General features: G+C 35.9%; 1 protein-coding gene across 11 annotated transcripts in view; it reads right to left on the bottom strand.

Moving 5' to 3' along the window:
- Nucleotides 1-214: 214 nt before the first annotated feature.
- Nucleotides 215-23,196, bottom strand: part of CREB1 (cAMP responsive element binding protein 1) — a 61,460-nt gene continuing 38,478 nt past the window's right edge. For 5 of the 11 annotated variants that reach the window (XM_043577632.1, XM_043577631.1, XM_043577629.1 and 2 more), the window contains 3 exons: nt 22,500-22,682; nt 20,357-20,507; nt 215-6,471 (listed from right to left, as the gene is read on the bottom strand). In XM_043577632.1, coding sequence (XP_043433567.1) covers nt 6,327-6,471; nt 20,357-20,507; nt 22,500-22,682 — 479 coding nt within the window. In that variant the 3' untranslated portion in view covers nt 215-6,326. Of the gene's footprint in view, nt 6,472-17,453; nt 18,484-18,576; nt 20,508-21,339; nt 21,403-22,499; nt 22,683-23,196 lie in introns of those variants that run through there. The other 6 variants (XR_006296914.1, XR_006296913.1, XR_006296912.1 and 3 more) reach the window with 3 other exon arrangements.

Raw genomic sequence — 23,196 nt, 5'->3', positions numbered from 1 at the left:
AAATGAGGAATACAGTAAAATTAAATAACTGAAGATATGTTCTGGTTTCTCAAATTAGTTTTCCGTTGCCGTGCAACACAAGCTTGTGATATAGTCTAACATAAACTTTGCTCATTTAACAAAAGTAATAAACTGAAGTCCCAGAAAATAACGGCTTAACACTACTGGCAGAAACCAAAATCGAGAGATCCCATCCCCAAAAAAGAGACTTACAGAGTTTTTAAAAGCATGTTTATGTGACTGCACATAAATGTGTGTAAAAAGGGCATTAGGACAGTTGATACCACAAAGATTACAGTAAGAAAAAGCACTTTCTGACAATATTTCACAAATTCACAAGGATCACTTTAATATACAAAGCAATTGCTACCATTCTGAACACAAAGCAGCTACTATGTACATAGTGTTAATAAAATGCATTATAACTCAGTACATTTTCTCTCTTTACACAGATAGAGCACAAAAAGATTTAGGTAAAAAAATTAAAACAGGGATGTTTCTAGAATGTAGGGAATTTTATTAGAAATGTATTTCCCTCATTATATTTACTTAATATTCAACTCCAATAGTAACATCAGAGTTAAAAATCGATACCCTGTTTTGTGCTGATAGTTTTGGGGGGAGGTATTCTTTACCCCAATCCTCAAGGAAAAATTAAAACAAAAACAAACACCATCTTTCTCTCTAGAAACTTCCCTGATTATTTTGTTTCTAAAAAGTCTCAAGTGATACATCTAGGTTAGAAATAATTGCTTTTTTGGGTGGGGGGGACAAATGACATGTGGACAAATCAGCTGGGGACGACTCTACATGGAAAACTGCTAACTAGCACTCCTCTTTGCCACCCCTCCATAAATCCATACTCACAGAACAATGGTGACAAATTATTTCCCACTTTTAATATAAATAATTTTTATTACATACACAAATTGGAGTGGCACCTGGATAAAAATATGTCTATAAAGCATTTACCAATTCAATTTTAAAAACGTAAGAAAATAAAACCTCCCAAACACAAAGATAGATCATTTCACTTGGCCAACTAACATAAGATTACTATCTGCAGGGATTTTCTTCCTTCCCTACCAATTTTTCAACTATCTCAGATTGACTCTTAATTTCTGAGATGCTCCTTGGAAGCTTGGAAACGCCCATACTTCTGTAGGCAAGTATCACATAATGCCTGTATAAAGGAGGTAAAATCTGATTTTCCTACCATTTGCCCCTTTTCAAAGACATTTCCCAAAGATTGTTCATTTTCCTTTTACTTGCTGGTGAGAATAATTAAAAATGTATCAGGTTATATACCCAGCTAGGACCTGCACCCACAGTACCAGAATGCAGACAGGTCAATATTTTCTCTCTGTGCTAAAACAACTCTGCCTGTTTATATCATCTTCACAGGCTTTGTTCTATTTTTTTTTTCTATTTTTATTTTTTTAAAAAATAAATTTCAAGCTAAAACACCTGAAATATAATCCCTCCACTCAAACGTTATCTGGTCCCTCTTAAAGTTTGCCCCCCTGAGGACACATACAAAGGCTTAAGCTACATTCACTAATCAGTACGAACTTATCAGAAGCATATGAGACAGATGGAACTTCAGCACCCTGTTTGATTTATTTGAAATTCTTCCATACTGACTCAGCTTCATGATATGTTCAACCCCTCAGGGATTAGTGCCTCTCCTAGCCATTGATTCGAGAAAGTCAAGGAAACCAGTTCCTAGTACATACAGTGACTGTGCAGTCAACTTAAAAAAAGTCAACATATCAACATTAAAAGTATTCAAGATGTAGGCAAACCATCCAACAAAAGTTCTAGTTGTGCTTTGTACAACAGAGTGAGCAAATGTATCCCTCAACTCTTCACCTCCAGGCAGCTTACCAAAGCGCGTTGCGCTTTCCCTTCTCACCGGACCTCAGTCCGATTTACGTGTTTGATGGTAACAAAGCCAATTTTAAGTGAAAAAACCTCAGTCAAATCATTCCATGTGGTCTCCATGAATTAACTGCCTTGAAAACTATTTTACTGTTCTAGATAAATTGATGGCTATCTTGGCACCCTACAGACAACACTAATGTTGGAATGGGAATACAGTCTCATTTAAAATTGAAAATAAGTATCAATTTACTCCAGTTGCTTTTCCTTCTATCTTTATCCATGATGTAAAAGAATCCCATTGCGTTCAAACTCATCTTTTAATTAACTGGGCTAGTCAAATCTAATTTCCTGTTACTTTTCTTTCACAGCTATTTATAAGGCTAGCCTTTAGGTGCTAAAATATTTTAATGAAATTTTCCATTTAAAAAAGTCACATGATTTGAAGAGAGGAAAATGACATAAAAAGCCAGTTGACAATCAATTGATGAGGGAACTTTTCTCAAGTTGCTAACACCCAACAGGGTCATTTTTTAAAAGTGCAAGTTACACCAAACATTTACAAAGAATATAATGTAAATATAATCCAAATAAATACACAACTTTTGTATCAGGTCAACGGGAAACAGCATACCAAAAGTTTTCAGAGCCAAAAAGGCAACAAAATGAAGCCTCTTACAAATAACTGAAAAGGTGTGTAATGACTGTTCTAAAACCCCACTTTAATTCAAAAATCGTAACTTTATATTCGCCTTATTTAATCCTGCAAAATGAAGCAGACTTTTTGATCTTCGAAATAAAGAGACCAATTTATGCTAATAAATTGACTGTTGCTGATCACAAAATTAAAAACATTTTTAAAATGTAAAGAAGAAATCTAGATTGAAGTCACTTCAAGTAAGTAAAAGCATCCTGGTTTAAACACACTGGTGGTTTCTTCCTAAGCCTTTGTATGATTCCACATGTCACCCCAAGTGGTCAAAATGATAGTAGGGATTAGGCCTGAGAGACAGAGATAAACTTCAGCCAGATGACTTCTGATCGGACAGCCTGCCTGACTGGTATTGTGCTTTCAGATTCTAGCACTGCTGCTGACCTACCATCAAAACACATTTTTTCTGAAAAAAATCCCTGCTCAAATGAAAACACCCAAATTCCTCCCCCAGGATGAGTTTTGAAAAATCAGTGGTACCTTTTAGAAACTATCTGCAAAATGTTCTTACCACTGTTATAGCTGCCAGAGACAAAGCATAAAAACCAAATACTTTGGGGGCGGGGGAGTTTTCAAGTGACTAGTAACATACATAAAAGTATCAAGCCAAAGAAAACGAACAGTAAAAATAAAATACTTGGAAGAAAATTAGAAGACAAAAATCAATCATGAGTGCTGGAGTAATGCAGTCCAAGAAACTACCAAACGGGATGCAACAGAACACGCAAAGATGTAAAATTTCATCTGACCTCAATATACTATAATACTCAGCATTCCTGACTTAGGAGCTCTCAGAGCTTCAGATTATATACTGTATGTATTTATATATATGTACACATATATTATACAAATGCCATTTCCCCCCCCAATAATATCTAAACGAACAGAGCACCTATGACAATATGATGGTTGCCAATATGGTACTTGAGTTTGAAAAGAATGAAATTAAAATTAGATCTGATATCAATTTTTTAATAAGGTGGACACATTGGATCTAGCCCTTTCTAAACCACTTTTCAGCTAAACACTATCAAAGTTTGAAAACTCGTAAGAGTAATATATCAAAAATAAACCCCTCCCACTTCATTTTTATTAGAGTTAATCTGTCCTATAGATAAAAGTGCCACATGGCCCTATATTTGCAAAGTAAGCGATACCAAACTTGCTATTTTCTAGGCAAATCAGTAGCATATGTACAGATTCCTATGATGACATTTTCATTCCCTTTTGGCCAATATGAGGAGAAAAAAAACATTTATTACTGGTAATGTGGCCATATATGTTCTTGGCTACAAGATTTTTTTTTTAAATTATGTCATTTCCTTATTAAAGATTCTCAAAGTTGCATGCTTAAAAACAAACACCTTTTTTCCAATTCTTGTTAAAAAAAAAAAAAGTCTGCACAAAAGATGCTTAATTTCTATCTGTATAAACTGAAATTTTCAAGTCTCTTTATGGGTCTAAAACAGATTTAGCAACAGAATAGATTTCTTACCTCACCATTAAGTAACTGACTTCAAACCAGTGCAATCATCCTCAAGGTACAAAGGACCTGGTGTTTGTAAAAACTTACAAATTCAACCAGCTAATATGGATGTGACTGCCTTGATTCATCAGGGACTAAGAGGACCACCAACTTTTCTAACTAAACAGAATGCCTCAACTTTTGGAAACATTTTACTTTGGAGAATACAACTTGCTAAATACTAGGCAATTTTCATTTATAAAGTTTATGACATTCGAAACATTTTGACTCATTAAGAAAGAATTCTAGTTTGTGAAAAGATTTGTCACTTTGCTTGGTTTCTGCTGAAGTTTTGGAAAATGACACATCTATGCTGGTATACAAATAATTTTTATGCTACAACTTTCCCCATTAGCTCAGCAGGATAAACATCAAACTTTACAGTCGTTTGAAAGCCTTCTTGAGAATCTGGTGAATTGTCCAAATATAAGACTACATCACTCAATTCTTAGAATGATGCTCCTTCATAAACTCTGTTCATCCTTGAAAAGAGACAATGGTTTGTTACAAACAAAAATAAACCATTTACAAATATTAATTAAAAACCTTACTTTTCAAAAGGGACCCAACAATTAACACCCACATCTGTATATTTTGTTAATACATTAACAAACTTTTAAAAATAACCCATGACTAAATATAAAACATTAATTTTCTACACTCTTCTTTTAAAAGGAATAACCTTTTCAAATGAGAAATTATATCTAACATTATGTCAGTTTCCAATTTTTAAAATCCACCTTAGTCCTATTTTTTTAAAGGGTAACTTTTGTAAAGATTTATCAAGCTTAGTGAATGAGTAATTAATAGTTAGAAGTAGTATTGGAAACAATGTATGATACATATAAGTACAGACTGGTATAGTCAGGGGTTAAAACAGGTAGCTCCTTTGCAGAACAACAAAGGCTATACAGCATATTGGAAAGCTCAAGCACAACTATCCTTTTTAGGAGAAAACCAAAAAAAAAAAAAAAAAAAAAAAAAAGTTTTGTAAGAATGACAATCCAAATATTGTAGTACAGCAGTCATTCAAATACGTCTGAAGAAAATAACTCTCGTGTACATCTAATACTGTACTTTTTATAACTATATCCTTACACTTTCATTAAAAAATTCACTAAGGATACTCTGTTAAAGTATGTTAATATGGAAAAGATTTAAAATCAGTATTTTTCTACAACACAACATTTTATAAACAAAGATAACGCTTTGTTTTATTTAACATCTTGAAGGCTTTCCTGTTGGTGGTATAGTGTAAGTGCAAATGGGAACAGTTTAATTAGAAATATCTTTTTAAGTAAATGAGTGACATAAGTATTTTTGAAGGCGATGACAAAAACATTTATTTAAAAACCTTGTTATGTAACTCAAGGGGCTGGTTTACTAATGAGCATCTTTTTACTAAGAATTTAGTACTAACTAAAACAAGCTTTGTACTTTTATTTACTTCAGTTTAATTTAAAATTCAAATACCATGCTTTTTCATTCAGTTGGTTACTTCTTTTAATGTATTCAAGAATGTTGAACACATACAGAACTGAAATAAGAAGCAACAACTGCCCTACGGAAGAGCTACAGTTAATACAGAAGGTCAAGGACAAGTTGTCAGTATTGAAGAAGAGAATGTACATAGAAAGCACTTCGAATTCATTCTTAATTTCTTCAACACCACACTAAAACTCTTTTTTAGAGGGTATATCTCTTTGCAATTTTACATAATTCACAATGAAAATGTGAAAACACGTCAATTTGGCAATCAACACTTCTTCATTGCACCTTACTTACTTTATGCATGCGGCCCACACATTACTTCAGCTCAAGAGGCTGGGGTAATTCTGTCCCTAAGGCAATCAAGGAGCTCAGCACAAACCTTGAAATCATTTAAAAAAAGATTTTCTTTTCCTCATTTCCCCCATCAATTTACAAGTAAACAAATTATTACTTCTTGAAGAGGGTGGGGGATGAAAAGCAGAAGTCTCTTCATGATTCCTGGTGCTGAAAATTTCTTGAGGGGAGACGTGGAGGCAGGTGTTGGAACATTCACAGTTTAATGCAAAAGCACAAATGAATGAAATTCTGTAGTTGCTTTCAGGCAGTTTTGCGCATAGAAAAAAAGAAATGTTTAGAAAATAAAATGTTTATTTTGTCTTTCTGCTTGAGGCCAAGCCAGTCCTTTTCCACCATGACAGGTGAAATTTAAATCCCAAATTAATCTGATTTGTGGCAGTAAAGGTCCTTAAGTGCTTTTAGCTCCTCAATGAGAGTCTTATTTTGGTTTTCAAGCACTGCCACTCTGTTTTCTAAACATTTCACATATTCTTTCTTCTTTCTACGACACTCTCGTGCTGCTTCCCTAGGAGCAAAGGAGGACAGGAAAAATTATGCAACATTTATTTCTATATCACTTATTTTGGCTTAGAATGCTTTTAGATATTTAGCTCAAAGCAACAAATATTTTAATATACATTAGGCATTTGAAAAAACTACACAGAAGGACTTGGAAATTGCCTCATGTAAAATTTTAATATACCATAGATGTTTGATTTAAAAAAAGAACCCCGAATGTGAAAACCCCACAAACAACCCAAAGGGCTGAATGATCACTTAAAATTATATCTCTGGTTATTGACAGGATCTGCCTCATACCTATAAAACTTGAAATTCTATAAATATCAATAACTAAGAAAATACCAAAGCTAAATGTCAGTGTGCAAAACATCGTAAATTGAACAGAAAATTCTCACAAACTCATCATTTCAGGGAATTAAAAAAAGACAACAACAATCTAACATGAGTCTCTTCCACACATGATGTTGAGAACACTGTATATCCACATGCAAGAGAATGAAGTTGGACCCTTAATTATGCCATGTACAAAAACTAATTGAAAATGGATTGAAGATCTAAATGTAAGACCTAAAACTATAAAACTTCTAGAAGAAAACACAGGAGAAAAGCTTCAAGACGCTGGACTTGGCAGCGCTTTCTTGGCTATGCCACCAAAAGTATAGACAACAAAAGCAAAAATAAACAAATTGGGTCACATCAAACTTAAAAAATTCTGTTCATGAAAGGGCACAATCAACAGAGTGAAAAGGCAACCTATGAATTGGGAGAAGATATTTGCGAATCATATATATATCTAACAGGGAGTTAATATCCAGGATATAATCCAGAAATTTTACAACTTACAAATCAAAACCACAATGAGATACCACCTCACATCCATTAGGATGGCTACTATTTAAAAAACAAAAACTTAAACAGAAAACAGCGAGGGTTGACAAGGATGAGAAGACATTTGAACCCTGTGCACTGCTGGTGGAATGTAAAATTGCCCAGCCACTACAGAAAACACTACAGTGATTCCTTAAAAAACTAAAAATAGGATTACCTTGTGATCCAAGAATCCTACTTTTGGATATATATCCAAAGAACACAGGACATGATATTAAAGAGATATGGGCAAGCCTCCATCCATAACAGCATTATTCATAATAGTCAACATGCAGAGGCAACCCAAGTACTCATCAACAGACGGATACACTGAAAAAATGTGGTACACATACAATGGAATACTATTCTGCCTTAAAAGGAAGGACATACCACCACACACTACAACGTGGATGAACTTTGAGGACATAATGCAGCAAAATAAGCCAGTCACGAAAAGGACAACTGTGGATTCCACTTATTTCAAGTATCTAAAGTAGTCAAACTCGTAAAAACAGATAGTAGAGTGGTGACTGCCAAGGACTCACAGAAGGGGAAAATGAGGGAAGCTGCTTTTAACAGAGGTTCAGTTTTGCAAGGCAAAAAAGTTCTGGAGATCTGTTGCACAATACTGTGTACATATTTAACACTACTGAACTGTATGTATACTTAAAAATGGTTAAGATGGTAAATTTTAAATTTTTTAGCACAATTAAAAAATTACTAAAAAAAAGTTAACACTAAGAATAAAATATTTTCTAGCAAGCTATGAAGGCTAAACTAGTAAATAAACTCTTATTTTAACTCTATGTGAATAAGGACCATATATTATATGCTCAGTCACTAGGACTGGCATGAGGTAGGTCCTTATGACTAAGTGAACCAAGAGTTGAAAGCAGAACAGTCCTAAGTCTTTAAACAATGGAAAAAAGCAGCAATTTCTAATCACTCATTTGCAGCAGTGGCAGTACTTAGGAGCAGTATTATCTTCAGTGTCCGGTTCTTAGGTTTAAGTGGTTACTTCTTACCAATTACATGGCCACAAGCAAATTATTTAACTTTAGTTACCAGACTGTGAAACAGGTAATATTACCTACTTCAAAAGTTTTATGAGGATTAAAGGAGTTAATCTGTAAAAAGTGCATGAAATGGTGGCTGGCACTTCCTAAATGCTACTACATATGTGTTAGCAATGACTGTTTCTAGAGAACTCTAATGTCTTCATGCCCACATAGCCTACTGGTTCAGAAAAAAGGAGCAAACTGACTTTTGGAATAAAAAAAGCTGCACCTGATGATGTATTATCCATGACAGATACAGACAATATATGATCCACTGCATCACTGTACCACTGGTGAAAATTTTTTTGGAAAGAAGTTAAAAATGGCCCAACATTCAAATGCATGATGGAGATCACAAGTCGAGAAGTGCTACGAGGCCAAGAGTGATCTAAAGGGTCACAGTGGGCTTGATTCAGAGGTCAGGCTGGATGTTCTGTGTATGGAGTAAATTCTAACAAAGAGAAAGCATGTATTATGTATATACACATTTACAAATCTCATTTTATCCAGGGCTGACTCATCTTGTTTTCCTTGCTTTCTCCTTCTCCATCATCTGAGAATTTACAGTCCACAAGTGCTCATAGGAATGCTATATCTACATGCTAGTTTCCAAAAGCTAAACTAACATGATCCTATAGGTTAGTATCTCCTAACTTTGTTGTACAAAAATCAGTATACTACAGTGTTGTGAAAGATTAGACTAGGATTCTAAAAAAAAAAAAAAAAAAAAAAAAGAACACTGGGCTATGAAAATTAACTGCTTTCTTTCATCTAAGACTTCTGATCCTTTCCATATACTAATGTGAATTGAGACTCTCTCCAAAGAGCAATTCTAACTAGCATGTCCTAAACTGAACGTGAGTATACAATACTTTTTTGCAGGGGGCGGCGGGAAGATACCAAATAAATTTCAAGTAACACACTGTCTTGCAGACCGATGCTCAAGTTAGGCTCAAGTTAGGCACGGTTTAAAATAAACAAACTTGGATACAAATTTGGATACAGTATGACATATTAGCAAGAATCCTAAACTGAAAATCAGAAATCTTGGGTTCAGATTCTGGCTTTGAAACTAACTAGTTGAGTAGCTTCCAATAGGTCCCATGCAAGAACTGTTTCTTCATCTGTTTTTTTTTTTTTTTTTAACGTTTATTTATTTTTGAGACAGAGACAGAGCATGAACGGGGGAGGGTCAGAGAGAGGGAGACACAGAATCTGAAACACGCTCCAGGCTCTGAGCTGTTAGCACAGAGCCCAATGCGGGGCTCGAACTCACGGACCGCGAGATCATGACCTGAGCCGAAGTCGGCCGCTTAACTGAGCCACCAGGACTAATCAAGATGCCTCCAACTAGGACTGTTAGGTTCGTATTAAGGAGTTTGCAAAATCAGGGAATAAACGTGGCATGTCATTCTAAAGCACCAATTTTGATTAACGGGTCAGAGGGGTGGCAAGCATTTTCATGTTAAAATAAGCATTACTGTATTTTGGAGTAGAATACAAAATACAAATGAGCTTTAAATAAAAATTTTAAAGAAATCCTTAGCTCGGAGAATGCTTCTTAAAGCTTCTCAAAAATTTCTAGCTAAATATTTTTTAAAAAACAGAAGAAAGTGATAGGACTCTCCCAGTGGATTGGTCTGACACAGTGTGAAGATTAAATTGACCACTGAATGTTTCTTCCAGTAGAGAAACAGGATTTTAGGAGTTTAAGCATTCATGCAAACAGATGGCTTATAGATTCTGAAATTGATGTGATAGGCATATTTTTAGAAAAAAGTTCTTTCACATAATGTGTCTCAACATCCTCCTCCATTCACTGACCTAATTCTTTGCCTCCATATGATACTCTTATTCTGTCTCACTTACTCTTTCCATTTTCAGCATCTTCAGTAATTCCAAACTACCTGATTTTTTTCTTTTGTCTTCAAAGAAGTTTATCAATTGTACTTTTTCTTTTTTAACAACCAATTTTTTGTTTCGCTGATTTTCCTCTATTGGTTTTCTCTTCAGTTTTATTGATTTTAATTTGCTCTTTTTCCCCCTAGTTTCTTTTTTTTTTTTTTAATTTTTTTTTTCAACGTTTTTATTTATTTTTGGGACAGAGAGAGACAGAGCATGAACGGGGGAGGGGCAGAGAGAGAGGGAGACACAGAATCGGAAACAGGCTCCAGGCTCTGAGCCATCAGCCCAGAGCCCAACGCGGGGCTCGAACTCACGGACCGCGAGATCGTGACCTGGCTGAAGTCGGACGCTTAACCGACTGCGCCACCCAGGCGCCCCTCCCCCTAGTTTCTTAAGACAGAAGTTAGGTTGGCAAACATTTTTTTGGCTTTTTGGACCAAATGGACTCTGTCACAACTACTGCTGTTGTAGCATGGAAGCAGCCATGGATAACACATAATTGAATGAACATGGCTGTGTTCCAAATAAAACTTTTTTTTAAGTTTCCTTGTAAATTTATTTGAGAGAGAGAGAGAGAGAGAGAGAGAGAGAGAGAGAGAGAGAGGAGAGAATATATCAATCTCAACCAGGCTCCGCACCGCCACCACAAAGCCTGATGCAGGGCTCAAACTCACAAACTGTGAGATCATGACCTGAGCCAAGATCTAGAATTGGACACTTAACCGACTAAGCTACCCAGATGCCCCTCAATAAAAGTTTATAAAAACAGGCAATGAGGTACAGTTTGCCAACCCCTGCCTGACACAGAGGATTCTTTTCTAATATTAAGTGTTTAAGGATACAAATTTCCCCCTAAGCCCTGACTGAACTGTATCCCACAAATTTTTGTTGTTTTTTAATTTGCACTTAGTTCAAAATATTTATTTCCTTTAAGACTTCCTTTTGACCTATAGATTTAGAAATGTTTGATACTTAATTTCCACACAATTGGGGATATTCCCAGATGTTTTATGGGCCAAGCACATACTTTATATTATTTCTATTCTTTTTTTAAAAAAAGTATTTATTTATTTCGAGGGAGAGAAAGAGACAGCAAGTAGGAGAGGGGCAGAGACAGAATCCCAAGCAGGCTCTCCTCCATCAGTGCAGAGCCCAACAGAGAGCTCAAACTTACAGACCATGAGACCATGACCTGAGCCAAGATCGAGTCAGATGCTGACTCGACTGAGCCACCCAGGCACCTCTATTTCTATTCTTTCAGATTAACAAGTGTCATAAAAATGCCAAATAGGTATAACTGGTTAATGTCATTCAGGTTGTATCTTTATTTTCTATCATTATTGAAGAAAAGAATGCCGAAGTTTTCAACTATGATTACAGATTTGTTCCATTCTCTGTTTAGTGTCATCAGCCCTGGCCTACTGTATGTTAAAATTGTTAGGAACATACACCTACTCTAGTAGAATTAGAGGCCTACGATAATAATGATATTATTATTAAAGGCCTATAATGATAATAATTTTATCATTATACAATGTCCTTTATCACTGACAATGTTCCAGCTTCCTTTAGATTGTTATTTGCATGGCCTACCCTATTCTACCCCTTTCCTTCCAATCTACCTATGCTTCATATTTGAAAGGAGATTCTTATAAATAATGTATAGTTAGGTCTTGGTTTTTTAATCTGGTTTGTCTTTTACTTGGGTTAGACCATAGTTAGCAACCTGTGACCCATGGGTCAAATCCTCATAGTCTGTTTTTAATAATTTATAAATTTCTAGCCAGACTAACCAAGTAAGTGTGTGTGTGTGTGTGTGTGTGTGTGTGAGAGAGAGAGAGAGAGAGAGAGAGAGAGAAAACCCACAGATTTTCTTTTTTTTTTTTTTTTTTAATTTTTTTTTTTTAACGTTTATTTTTTTTGGGACAGAGAGACAGAGCATGAGTGGGGGAGGGGCAGAGAGAGAGGGAGACACAGAATCGGAAACAGGCTCCAGGCTCTGAGCCATCAGCCCAGAGCCTGACGCGGGGCTCGAACTCACGGACCGCGAGATCGTGACCTGGCTGAAGTCGGACGCTTAACCGACTGCGCCACCCAGGCGCCCCCACAGATTTTTCAATATTAGGAATCAAATCCCTACTAGTCTTCTATACCCGTCAAGAAAACCAAAACCAAAAATCCAGAAGTATTTAGTTATAAATCTAACAAAATGTATGTAGGATCTATATGCTAAAAAATGTAATTGTATTCATAGAATGGAAGACACATACTTTGAAAATGCAAAGGAAAGAGAACAGTCCAAGCAATTCTGTAAAAGAGCAAAGTTGGAGGACTCACATTATCAAATTCAAAACTTACTATGAACTACACTAATCAAGACAGCATGGCATCAGTGAAAGCATAAACACAAAGACCAATGAAACAAGCTAGCCAGAAATAGACCCACACAAATACAGATAGATGATTTTTGACAAAAGTACAACGGGAGTTCAACAAAGGATAATCTTTTTAACAACTGATGCTGGAACAAATGGATGTCCACACACAAAACATGAATCTTGATACACCTCACACCTTATACAAAAGTTAACTCAATAGGGATCACAGACCTAAACGTAAAACATACATTGTAACACTGAATAGAGATCAAGTAGAACTCTCAAACACTGCTGGTGGGAATGCCAAATGATACAGCCACTTTGGAAAACAATCTGGCAGTTTCTTGTAAAGTTAGATATACACTTACCATTCCAGCTGGCCAGCCCGCTCCTAGATATTTACTCAAGTGAACTGAAAGTTCATATTAACACCTGTATATATTTATAGTAACTTCATTCATAATGCTCCAAAACTGGAAACTATGATGAACGTCAAGGTCAATGGACAAACAAACCACAGTAAAATCATACAAGGCAGTACCAGGGGTAAAACCAACTACTGATCCACGCAAGATAATCAATGAATCTTGAATGCATTCTGCCAAGTCAAAGAAGCCAGATCCTAAAGGCTACACACTGTATGATTCCATTTATATGAGATTCTGGAAAAAGCAAAATCCAAAGGATAGAAAATAGTTCAGTGGTTTTGAGGGTATGGGAAAGCGGGTAGAAGAGGATTAGCATGTGGGTATTACATGGGATTCTTTCTAGGATGGTATAACAGTTCTGTAAGGCACTGTGGGGGTAGAAACCTGGTACCATACATCTGTCAAAACCAACAGAAGATAAAAAGTAAACTACATGCAATCCCAGAACTGAATGAAGATGATGACAAATCTAACCATACTCTAAGTGTGATATAACCTCACTGAAGAAGGTAAAGAAAAAAGGAAGAGACCCAACTCAATAGCTTTGAAAACACTGGTACTTTAAGGCTAAGAACAAAAAGAACTGCACATACTGTATTGTAATTGGTGAATCTGTTTCTCATGGATGTACAAGTTAGCAATTCAGTAACTATTTTAAATGTATACTACACTTAAACAATTGTGTAAATATACTTAATGGGAAGCCAAGTTTCTGGTCAGAGAAAGAAGTTATAAATAAGCAAAGTGGAGGAGACTAAAATGAACCCTGTGTCTATAGATCAGAGTCAGAGAAGCTAGTATGAATTCATATTTATTTTAGTAATATACAAATACAGAAATTTAGATGTGTGCATACATCAGCTAGTACACATACATATTTAGTGACACCACCTTTTGAGAGGGCCCAGAAGTGCGATACCTGGTAGCAAAGAGCATAGGTGATGCCCTCTTCTTGATTTCTATGTACCATTTTCCAATAAAAGGAACTTAGGAAGAAATGGTTAGTTCCAAGGCTAAGGCAGGGAACACACAAATAAGAAGCTGAATCTGGACAATCTTGTAGTGTCAGACAATAAGGACATGTTTTAAAAAAAGGGGACATGTCAAAAGGATAAAAGGAAACCAACTTGTAAGAGCTCTCAAAAGTCAAAGCTGGAATAATCTGAACATAAATAAATAGTATAAGTTATAGTGCAATTTATAAAGTAAATATCCACAATATATTTATTTATACATATAAGTAAGTAGGGAAGAAGGGACAGATTTTCCTTATAAAAGAATTCCAGTTAATAAATGTATTAGGGACAGGGGAAATAGAAAAACCCTCATCTGAATATCACTAGTGAATACTAAAATTAATGGGCAAAACTTTAAAGAGAAATAAGGTATCTGCACAGCCTTCAAGTCTCTCCCCTCAAATATACCAATTACTATGGTGGTTTTTTGCCTATGACCATAAATTCTTTGATATTCTCCTTTTTGACTTTCATCTCTCTTTGAATGTGGGCTAGATTTAGTGATCTGCTTCTAAGGAATAGAGTGTAAAACTAGAAAAATGGTAACTCTGCAGGAGACACCTGGACCCCACTTTAACCAAGGAATCAAAGTTAACATCACCACCACTAACAAGTCATACTGGTATGCGCTACCTCAATACAGTATGACAAGAAAGGCACGTTACACCTCTGTGGTATTATCCCTCCAAATCCATTACCTCAGTCTGTAAGAAAATGTCACATAAGCCCACCCAAACTGAGGGATATTCTAAAAGAAACCTGACCACTACTCTTCAAAAGTGACAAGGCCATGAAAGTCAAAAGAGAAAGCATCACAGTTTGCAGGACATGAGTAGGCATGGTGACTAAATGCAGTGGGTAGGTACCCTGGACTGGATTCTGGAAGAGAAAAGGAATATAAGTGGAATAACTGAGGATATCCGAATAAAGTGTACAGTCTGTTTAATAGTATAGTATTATGGTATACAACACTACGTTGTATACTACACCATATAACATATTGACTGTGTTAATATAACATATAATATGCTGTCATATGCCCATAGTATATGACAGATGTTAGCTTCTTAGTTTTGGTAACTGAAGCCTGGTTATGTCATATGCTAAAATCAGAGAAAGCTGGATAAAGAGTATCTAGAATTCTGTACTACTTTCACAACCCTTCTGTAACCTAAAATTATTTAAAAATAAAAAATTAAGAACTATACATTAAAAATATATTATTTATTTTTGCACATATATATTAGGGAAAAAATTATACTCCAGAATGTTAACATTTTGGGTGGCACAATTAGTGATTAAATTTTTAGCTTATGTTTTCTAATGTTCTTGTATAATTAGCATGTTTCACATGTGTAATAAAAACAAAAGTAGGGGGCACTTGGGTGGCTTGGTCAGTTAAGCGTCAGACTTCAGCTCAGGTCATGATCTCATGGTTCATGAGTTCAAGCCCTGCATTGGGCTCTGTGCTGACAGCTTGGAGCCTGGAGCCTGGAGCTTGGAGCCTGCTTTGGATTCTATGTCTCCCTCCCTCTCTCTGCCCCTCCGCTGCTGGTGCTCTCTCTCTCTCTCTCAAAAATAAACATTAAAAAAAATAATAAAAACAAACAAACTCGCCCCCACCACCCAAACAAAGTGGGATTATACATACTCTCTGGTAACCTGCTTTTTTCCACTATGAACATCTTCCTATCTCAATAAAAATGCCATCTATATATTCTTAAATTTATTTTTTTTTAAGTTTATTTGAAAGAAAGTGTGCGCGCGTGAGAGAGCGTGAGTATGAGTGGGGGAGGGGCAGAGAGAGAGAGAATCCCAAGCAATCGCCAAGCTAGAAGCATGGAGCCGGATGAGGGGGCTGATCTCATGAACTGTGAGATCATGATCATGAAACCAAAAGATGCTTAAGTGACTGAGCCACCCAGGCGCTCCCCTCCCCCCATCTCTATTCATTCTTAAAGGTTGATTGTATGTGGCTGAATGTATACAATGTGTACAATGAACATGCCTTAATTTACATGGCATACCCTTCAACTGTCTGGAATTTTTCCAAAACTATTTTTTTTTTTTACCTCATTTCTAATTCATTTTCTATGAATTTGCCTATTCATATCCTTAACTCTCTTCTGACCTGTCAAATGTTCCTAGTTTGTTTGCTTTGCTACTGTATCTTTTGCTTGGCTAAACAGGGGTTTTATATTTTCATACATGTAGTCAAACCTATGTAACCTTTACGTTTATTACTTCTGCCTTTAGGAAATCTATTAAAATCCTCCTGCATTCTAAAATTATACAACAAGGATAGTGAATTGTATTACTGTCATAATTTTTTACTCCTCCCTCCCCAAGCGAAGAATACACAAGTGGATGCCATGTTCACCCCCAGCAAGCAGATGATTTAAAAAGCATTGCCGGGGCGCCTGGGTGGCGCAGTCGGTTAAGCGTCCGACTTCAGCCAGGTCACGATCTCGCGGTCCGTGAGTTCGAGCCCCGCGTCAGGCTCTGGGCTGATGGCTCAGAGCCTGGAGCCTGTTTCCGATTCTGTGTCTCCCTCTCTCTCTGCCCCTCCCCCGTTCATGCTCTGTCTCTCTCTGTCCCAAAAATAAATAAAAACGTTGAAAAAAAATTAAAAAAAAAAAAATAAAAAGCATTGCCTTTTCCCCTTTGCTACACAAGTGACATGCTTTGTCAGAAAAGGTGCTTCTCCTTTAGTTGGGAGCATGTGGAAGAGGGCCAAGCAGCTGGCTAGCAGCTGTCAAATGTAATGTGAGGAAGAGGCTTTGTTGTTCTCAGACACTGAGATTTGGGGTTTTTTGTTATTGTTACTGCAGCAACAAAAAGTAAAATAATAACCATCTGTCCTTTCTTTTAGACTTCTTATCACTTATCTTCATTTTTGAGTAAATGGTAACTTGGACGGTGTAGAATTTAGGGAATGACAACTCTTCTCATCAAAGTTCAATTTAAGACAGGCTGTGTTTGAGGTACATAAGGGCCATTGATCCTAGGGAGTATGCTCAGGACAGCGCTCCTCTAACTTTTCCACCGAAGTACCCTTAATGGGCAGAGCAAGCTAAAAATGGGGATTCTGGGGACACAAGCCAAAATACCACTGCTGGTGTGAATTTCTTTTAAATTTCTTACCTTACAAATGTTTATTTTGCTCAAATTTTTGTGAACTAAACACTGGAGGAAAGCATTCCAAGTTTACTTCTTGGGGCTACGTATATCTCAGCACACTGGCATGTGCTCTGGTTTGAGAGGCACAGCAGGAGAGAGCTGCAGGCTGGAATCCGAGAAGCACCATGCCCACAGGCTTTTGCGCCAGACATAATAGGCTCAAATCTCAGCTCTACCAAGTTTTCTGTTTGTTTTTTTTTTAAAGATTTTATTTTTAAGCAATCTCCACACCCAATGTGGGGCTTGAACTCACACCCTCAAGATGAAAAAGAGTCGCATGCTTTACTGACTGAGCCAGCCAGGCACCCCTGCACCAATTTCTTAAAAGGTGTGACCTTGGCAAGACAGTTAACTTCTCTCTGAAGTATAGCTCCTCTGTGAAGTGGAGATAAGCTTCTACTCATTATAGGTAGAACTAATATGTAAAGAAACTAGGTACAGTGTCCAGCATAAACTGGCCCCTAATATTAAAAGTACCTCAGGAAAAAGGTCAAAGCCAAAATATAGAATCAGGAGATAGCAACATATAGGTGATACCTGAAATAAATACACGGGTATAAATGAACGTCTCAAAGGAAAACTTCAAAAGTAGTCAGAAAACCAGGTGAATAAACCAAAGAAGAGTTCAGGAGAAAAAGTAGATAGACAAAAATGTCAAATATTCCATAAAGGTAAAATGAAAAGAGAATACTAGATTGCCAAGTGAGAAGGAATCTGTATCTTTTAAAGACGTAAGAGTGGTGTGGTGGTCACAGAAGCCACATTCTAATGAATGGAAGTTGGAAAAGTAGCAGCAGCAGTAACATGGGAATAAAGGGAAAAGGGAACCATAGCAGAGTCAATGGGAAGTTTCCTTATAGTGAAACTAAATCCAAGACAAAGTATTTTATTAAAGAGTCCGTGGTAAGTCAGGTAGCTTCCCTGAAGATCCCAGGCCAGCAAAGGTTGTTAGGAACTGCAGCTATGTATGTCCTGTCCCTAACTTGGGGTGTATGTATATGGGGGGAGGGGAGAGGGTGGGAGAGGAAGGGGCGAGACATAAATTACATGGATAAAAAAGGAAATTTAGTCTGCCAGCCAAATTAACAAGTTTTCATACATAGGCAGCTCTCTGCTGTATACAAGAGAGCAGACAAGAAGCTATATGGTGCTGCCTCCTTACCCACTGATTACACCGCCTATTTCTATATACTATATTTAGTATACTATATTTAGTATATTCTATATACTATATTTCTATAATATATATATATTCTATTTCTGTATATATATTACACCTCTTTTCTATATAAGGGGAAACATTTCTGGCCCACAGAGCCCAACTACATAGACACAACATGAAGTCCTTCTGTTGTTTTTATCATCAAGAGGGTTTATCTTCCATCGGATTGCTCTACTGTGTCTTGATTAGAACTGGTTTCTTTACTAAGCGCTACTGTTTTAAATTTTACAACCTGGCCTTTACTAAAGACTTCTTAATCGGACTTACTTCAAATTGTTGAAAGGGTTAAACATTTCTTTACAAACATTTTAAAACTGAAAAGATTTAAATACAAAGTTTAATTTATATTTTAAAATGTATTTAAATGAATGCAACTTTTAATGCTTCTGTTATAATTCCTAAGGAAAATCACAGACTGATGGAGCACAAATAAAATAAGCCACTTGGCATATTTTGAACTCTTTTCCTAATATCCCAGAAAAAGCCCTGCCATTTCTCATAGCTTAGATGTAATTTACTAACACTCTATAACAGCTAAGAATATTTTAGGAACAAAAGAGGTTGAACTGAACAGAAACAGGAAACTTCATAAAAACAAATATTTCGAGGGGTGCCTGAGTGGCTCAGTCAATTAAGTGTCGACTCTTGGTTTCAACTCAGGTCGTGATCTTATGGTTCGTGAGATTGAGCCCAGCATCAGGCTCTGCGCTTGACGGTGTGGAGCCTGCTTGGGATTCTCTCTCCCTCTCTCTCTCTCTCTCTCTCTCAAAATAAATAAATAAATAAGTAGGTAAATAAACATTAAAAAAAAAATTTCAACTGAACATTGCAGTTACAAAGTGCCTTTAGAGGAATAGGATACTTGTCTCATAGAGCAGCCCTTTGGGCAGGTGGTGGAATCTCGTTTTACAAAGAAGAAAACTGCAGCTGAGAGGGTTAATGTATTCTTCCAAAGTCACAGCAAAAAGGGCAGTCCAGGACTTGCATCCAGACAATCTAAATTCAATCCCTACATTTCTTTGATCTCATCACAGTGTTTGAAAAATCTTGGGATGAACAGCAGAGGAATATTTTCGCCAATATCAAATGTTTAGATCTTTATATATACCTTTATTTTCATTCTCTTTGCTTTGTCTTAAAGTCATTTCCATATTAAATCCTAAGCTAAATAAATAAAAAATACTAAAGTAAATATAATAAAAACATCTTACTGTTTTTTTATTGACAAAACTACTTACAGCTATGAATTTATGAGAATTACTTTACCCACATTTCATAGATTTTGATACGTAGCAATTTCATTGTTGAAGACTAACTCTAAGATTTTATCTAAGAACCAGGTATTAGAATTAATCTATTTCTGAAGAAACCTTTAGGTGTTAAACTGTTAATTTTCAATAAAGATGGTCTTCATTAAAACAGTGGCCATCATACATTTACTTTATTACAAGTAACTTACTATAAATGAAACAATTTTAATATCCATACTTGAACCTCTTGATCTTCTCGAATAAGACTTGTCATGAAAAGAAACAATATTTAAATAACCTAGCTAGTTGGTTAGAGCATAGTGAAAATATAGCAGAGTTGTGTATTAAATCTCTCATGGAGAAATTGCACAAAAGAAAACCATGAGTAAAGACTGACCCATAATCCCATTAACCATTTCGTAAGTGCTGCTTATTAAATAAAGAAGTTTCAGCAACATCCATCAATTCTACCAGAAAAAAAGCTCAACACCAAGATCATATTCTCAGCAGACTTAAAGACACACGTCTGGCGGAATCTGAAGACGACCTGACCTCCCACAATCTGAGTAAATGCACTGTATGTACCTGTTCTTCATGAGGCGAACCTCTCTCTTTCGTGCTGCTTCTTCAGCAGGCTGCGTAGGAAGTGCTGGGGAGGATGCCATAACAACTCCGGGGGCAATGGTGCTAGTGGGTGCTGTGCGAATCTGGTATGTCTGTACATCTCCAGAGGCAGCTGAGAAGAAAAACCGTGAACGTGGTGTAAAGACACTGAAGCACCGTGACTTGGTAAAACTACGCTGTGTCAATCATCAATCTAAACATACATTTTGGATTGCAAGGGAAAAAAAAGAAGGAATGTGATTGTAACTAAAACATTGAACTAATCAGCCCTCTTTGGGTCATTACTGACAAATAATTTCCAATTTAATGTATTTATTAGTATAGACACGTGGGTGAAAGAGGCCTTCACCTATGTCTTCGGGGTCTTGTATTTATCTTTCATTGGAATGCAGTTCTATTCTGTTAACATGCTTACCAACCTTAAGTCTAAAAGGTAAGTAGGGCACAGCATGGATGATCTTCCTAGATAGAGTATACTCCTCAATGTCTTCCTTTGATATTGGTAAATTCATATTAAAAAATTTCAAGTAGACTCTTGCCACGACATAAAAACGACCATGATTTTTCATAAAATAGCAAAATGGAAGAGAAAATAAAGCATTATGGTCAACTATTATAAATTTCTAATTGAAACAAAACTGTAAGTATGAAAACGTGTACCACGTGATGCCAATTATATTACTTGTTTTAATGTAAATGCTAATGGCTAAATAAACCGAAGTTTATTTTTCTACCTAAATGATCTATCACTTGTGAAAAGAAACACAACCATTATTTGTCAAACTGCTTCTAGAAACAGCTTAGGAATATGCCCTCCTAAGAATAAAGAACCTAACACTATCTGAGAGAATTTAAAGGTCTGTATAAAATTAGCCATGTTAGTCATTAATTTCAATTAAAATGTGTAGTCTGAGTGGAAAAGATTTATATACTAAACATGTTACCATCTTCAAACTGACGTTCAGAATTCAAATTCACTGACATCCTGCTTTACAATTTTTGAGTACCTGCATGTAAAGTGAAAAGGTGTTTTACTCCCATTAATAAACAAAATATTATCTTCTTCAAATATTATTTGTTTAGTAATAGAATATATTCTGTAAATACATTAGGGCCTTTTAAATAAATGATGACTCTCTAGTTGGGTGTTTTAGGATTATTCAAAAATTATCATCTATGGTGAAGGGGTAAGATGGTCACTACCTAACAGAGGCAAAATATATTATTATTAATAAAAATATTTTTAGAAACAGATTTTAAAAGTATTTCCTCAACATGCAAGTTTCAAGCTGGCATAAATCATACTCTTAAAATATTCAAATAGATTCAAAGAAAAACGGTCAACTCCTATCCGTAAAGATTCCTAAGACCAATAAATTATTTAATTTAAAAACTAAAACAAAGCAAAAAAAGCTATTTCTACAGTCATCAAGGATTTAACTACTACTTCTTCTCTATAGACCAGTAGACTTACAAACTGGTATAAGATATTTCAGAACATACTGCTTTCATTTGAAATAAAAAATGATGATCTTAGAAATTAGGATGTCAATTTCTTGAGTAAGAAGTAGAGAAACAGATTAGTTAGTAAGTTCTATACCCAATGTGGGGCTTGAACTCACAATCCTGAGATCAAGATTGCATGCTCTACCAACTGAGGCAGCAAGGTGCTTGGAACCTCTGATGATTCTTAGCAGTGATTTAATAAAACTCTTATTTGACACATGAATAAAAATGAGGCCCAGAGAGGTGAGTCCTACTCAAGATCACACAGCAAAACTATGCAGTTAGATCTAGAATCTAGCTTTCCTAACTCCTGATTTCACTATCTTTCCTTGTAACCTACCCTTGTTTCTCCTATCCCCAAATGCTGGAAGTGTTAAGGAGGTTATATTTTTTAAACTGAAAATAGTTGTTTTTATGCCATGACATTTGGGTCCAACTGGAAAAATAGAAGAGTTTATGGAGAACATTATCTATAATGAAAACAAAATTAACTACATTTTCACAGTGCTCTGCAGTATCATACTTACTTTATCTGAGTTTATAAAATTTTTACCCTTTCGAAGAATTTACCACACCTATGAATTCTGAATTCTCTTACCTTGAACAACAACTTGGTTGCTGGGCACTAAGATCTGCTGTCCGTCAGTGGTCTGTGCATACTGTAGAATGGTAGTGCCCGGCTGAGTGGCAGCTGCATTGGTCATGGTTAATGTTTGCAGGCCCTGTACCCCATCGGTACCATTGTTAGCCAGCTGTATTGCTCCTCCCTGGGTAATGGCAACTAAAACCCAATGGATTTTATGGTTATCAGTTTAATTAATACCATATCAAACTTTTACAACACACTACATTCAGTAGAATAATGTGTAAGACCTGATCTAGGAGAAGTTATTATAGCAAATGACACGGCCAAGAAGGATTTGGTAGGATTTGGTAGACTCAAGTAACTTTCTGCTCAGGAGACCCATATCCTATTGCTAGAATATAAATGCACTCTATGAACCATATTGTAATTTATAGTAACACCTGTTAATAATTTTTTAAAAAATGAATGAAAAATGTTAAATTCCTTTGTAAGTGGTTGGTTCAGAGGAGGTACCACTTTGTGATCCATATTTCCTTTATTCTAGTCTTAATTACGCAATATTTTAATTGTTTAATATTCGCTATCCCACTAGAAAGTAAATTTCTTGAAGGCAGAAAATGTGATTTTTCTTCTCTATTTTCACATAGTTAGCAAAGAAATGGGCAGTAAAAGGCACCCAATAAATGGCTGTTTTAATACACAATTAATA

The sequence above is a fragment of the Prionailurus bengalensis genome, chromosome C1 (assembly GCF_016509475.1).
Source record: "Prionailurus bengalensis isolate Pbe53 chromosome C1, Fcat_Pben_1.1_paternal_pri, whole genome shotgun sequence".
Lineage (NCBI taxonomy): Eukaryota > Metazoa > Chordata > Mammalia > Carnivora > Felidae > Prionailurus > Prionailurus bengalensis.
Note: the sequence above shows the minus strand (reverse complement) of the source record. Positions and strands in the feature narration are given on the sequence as shown.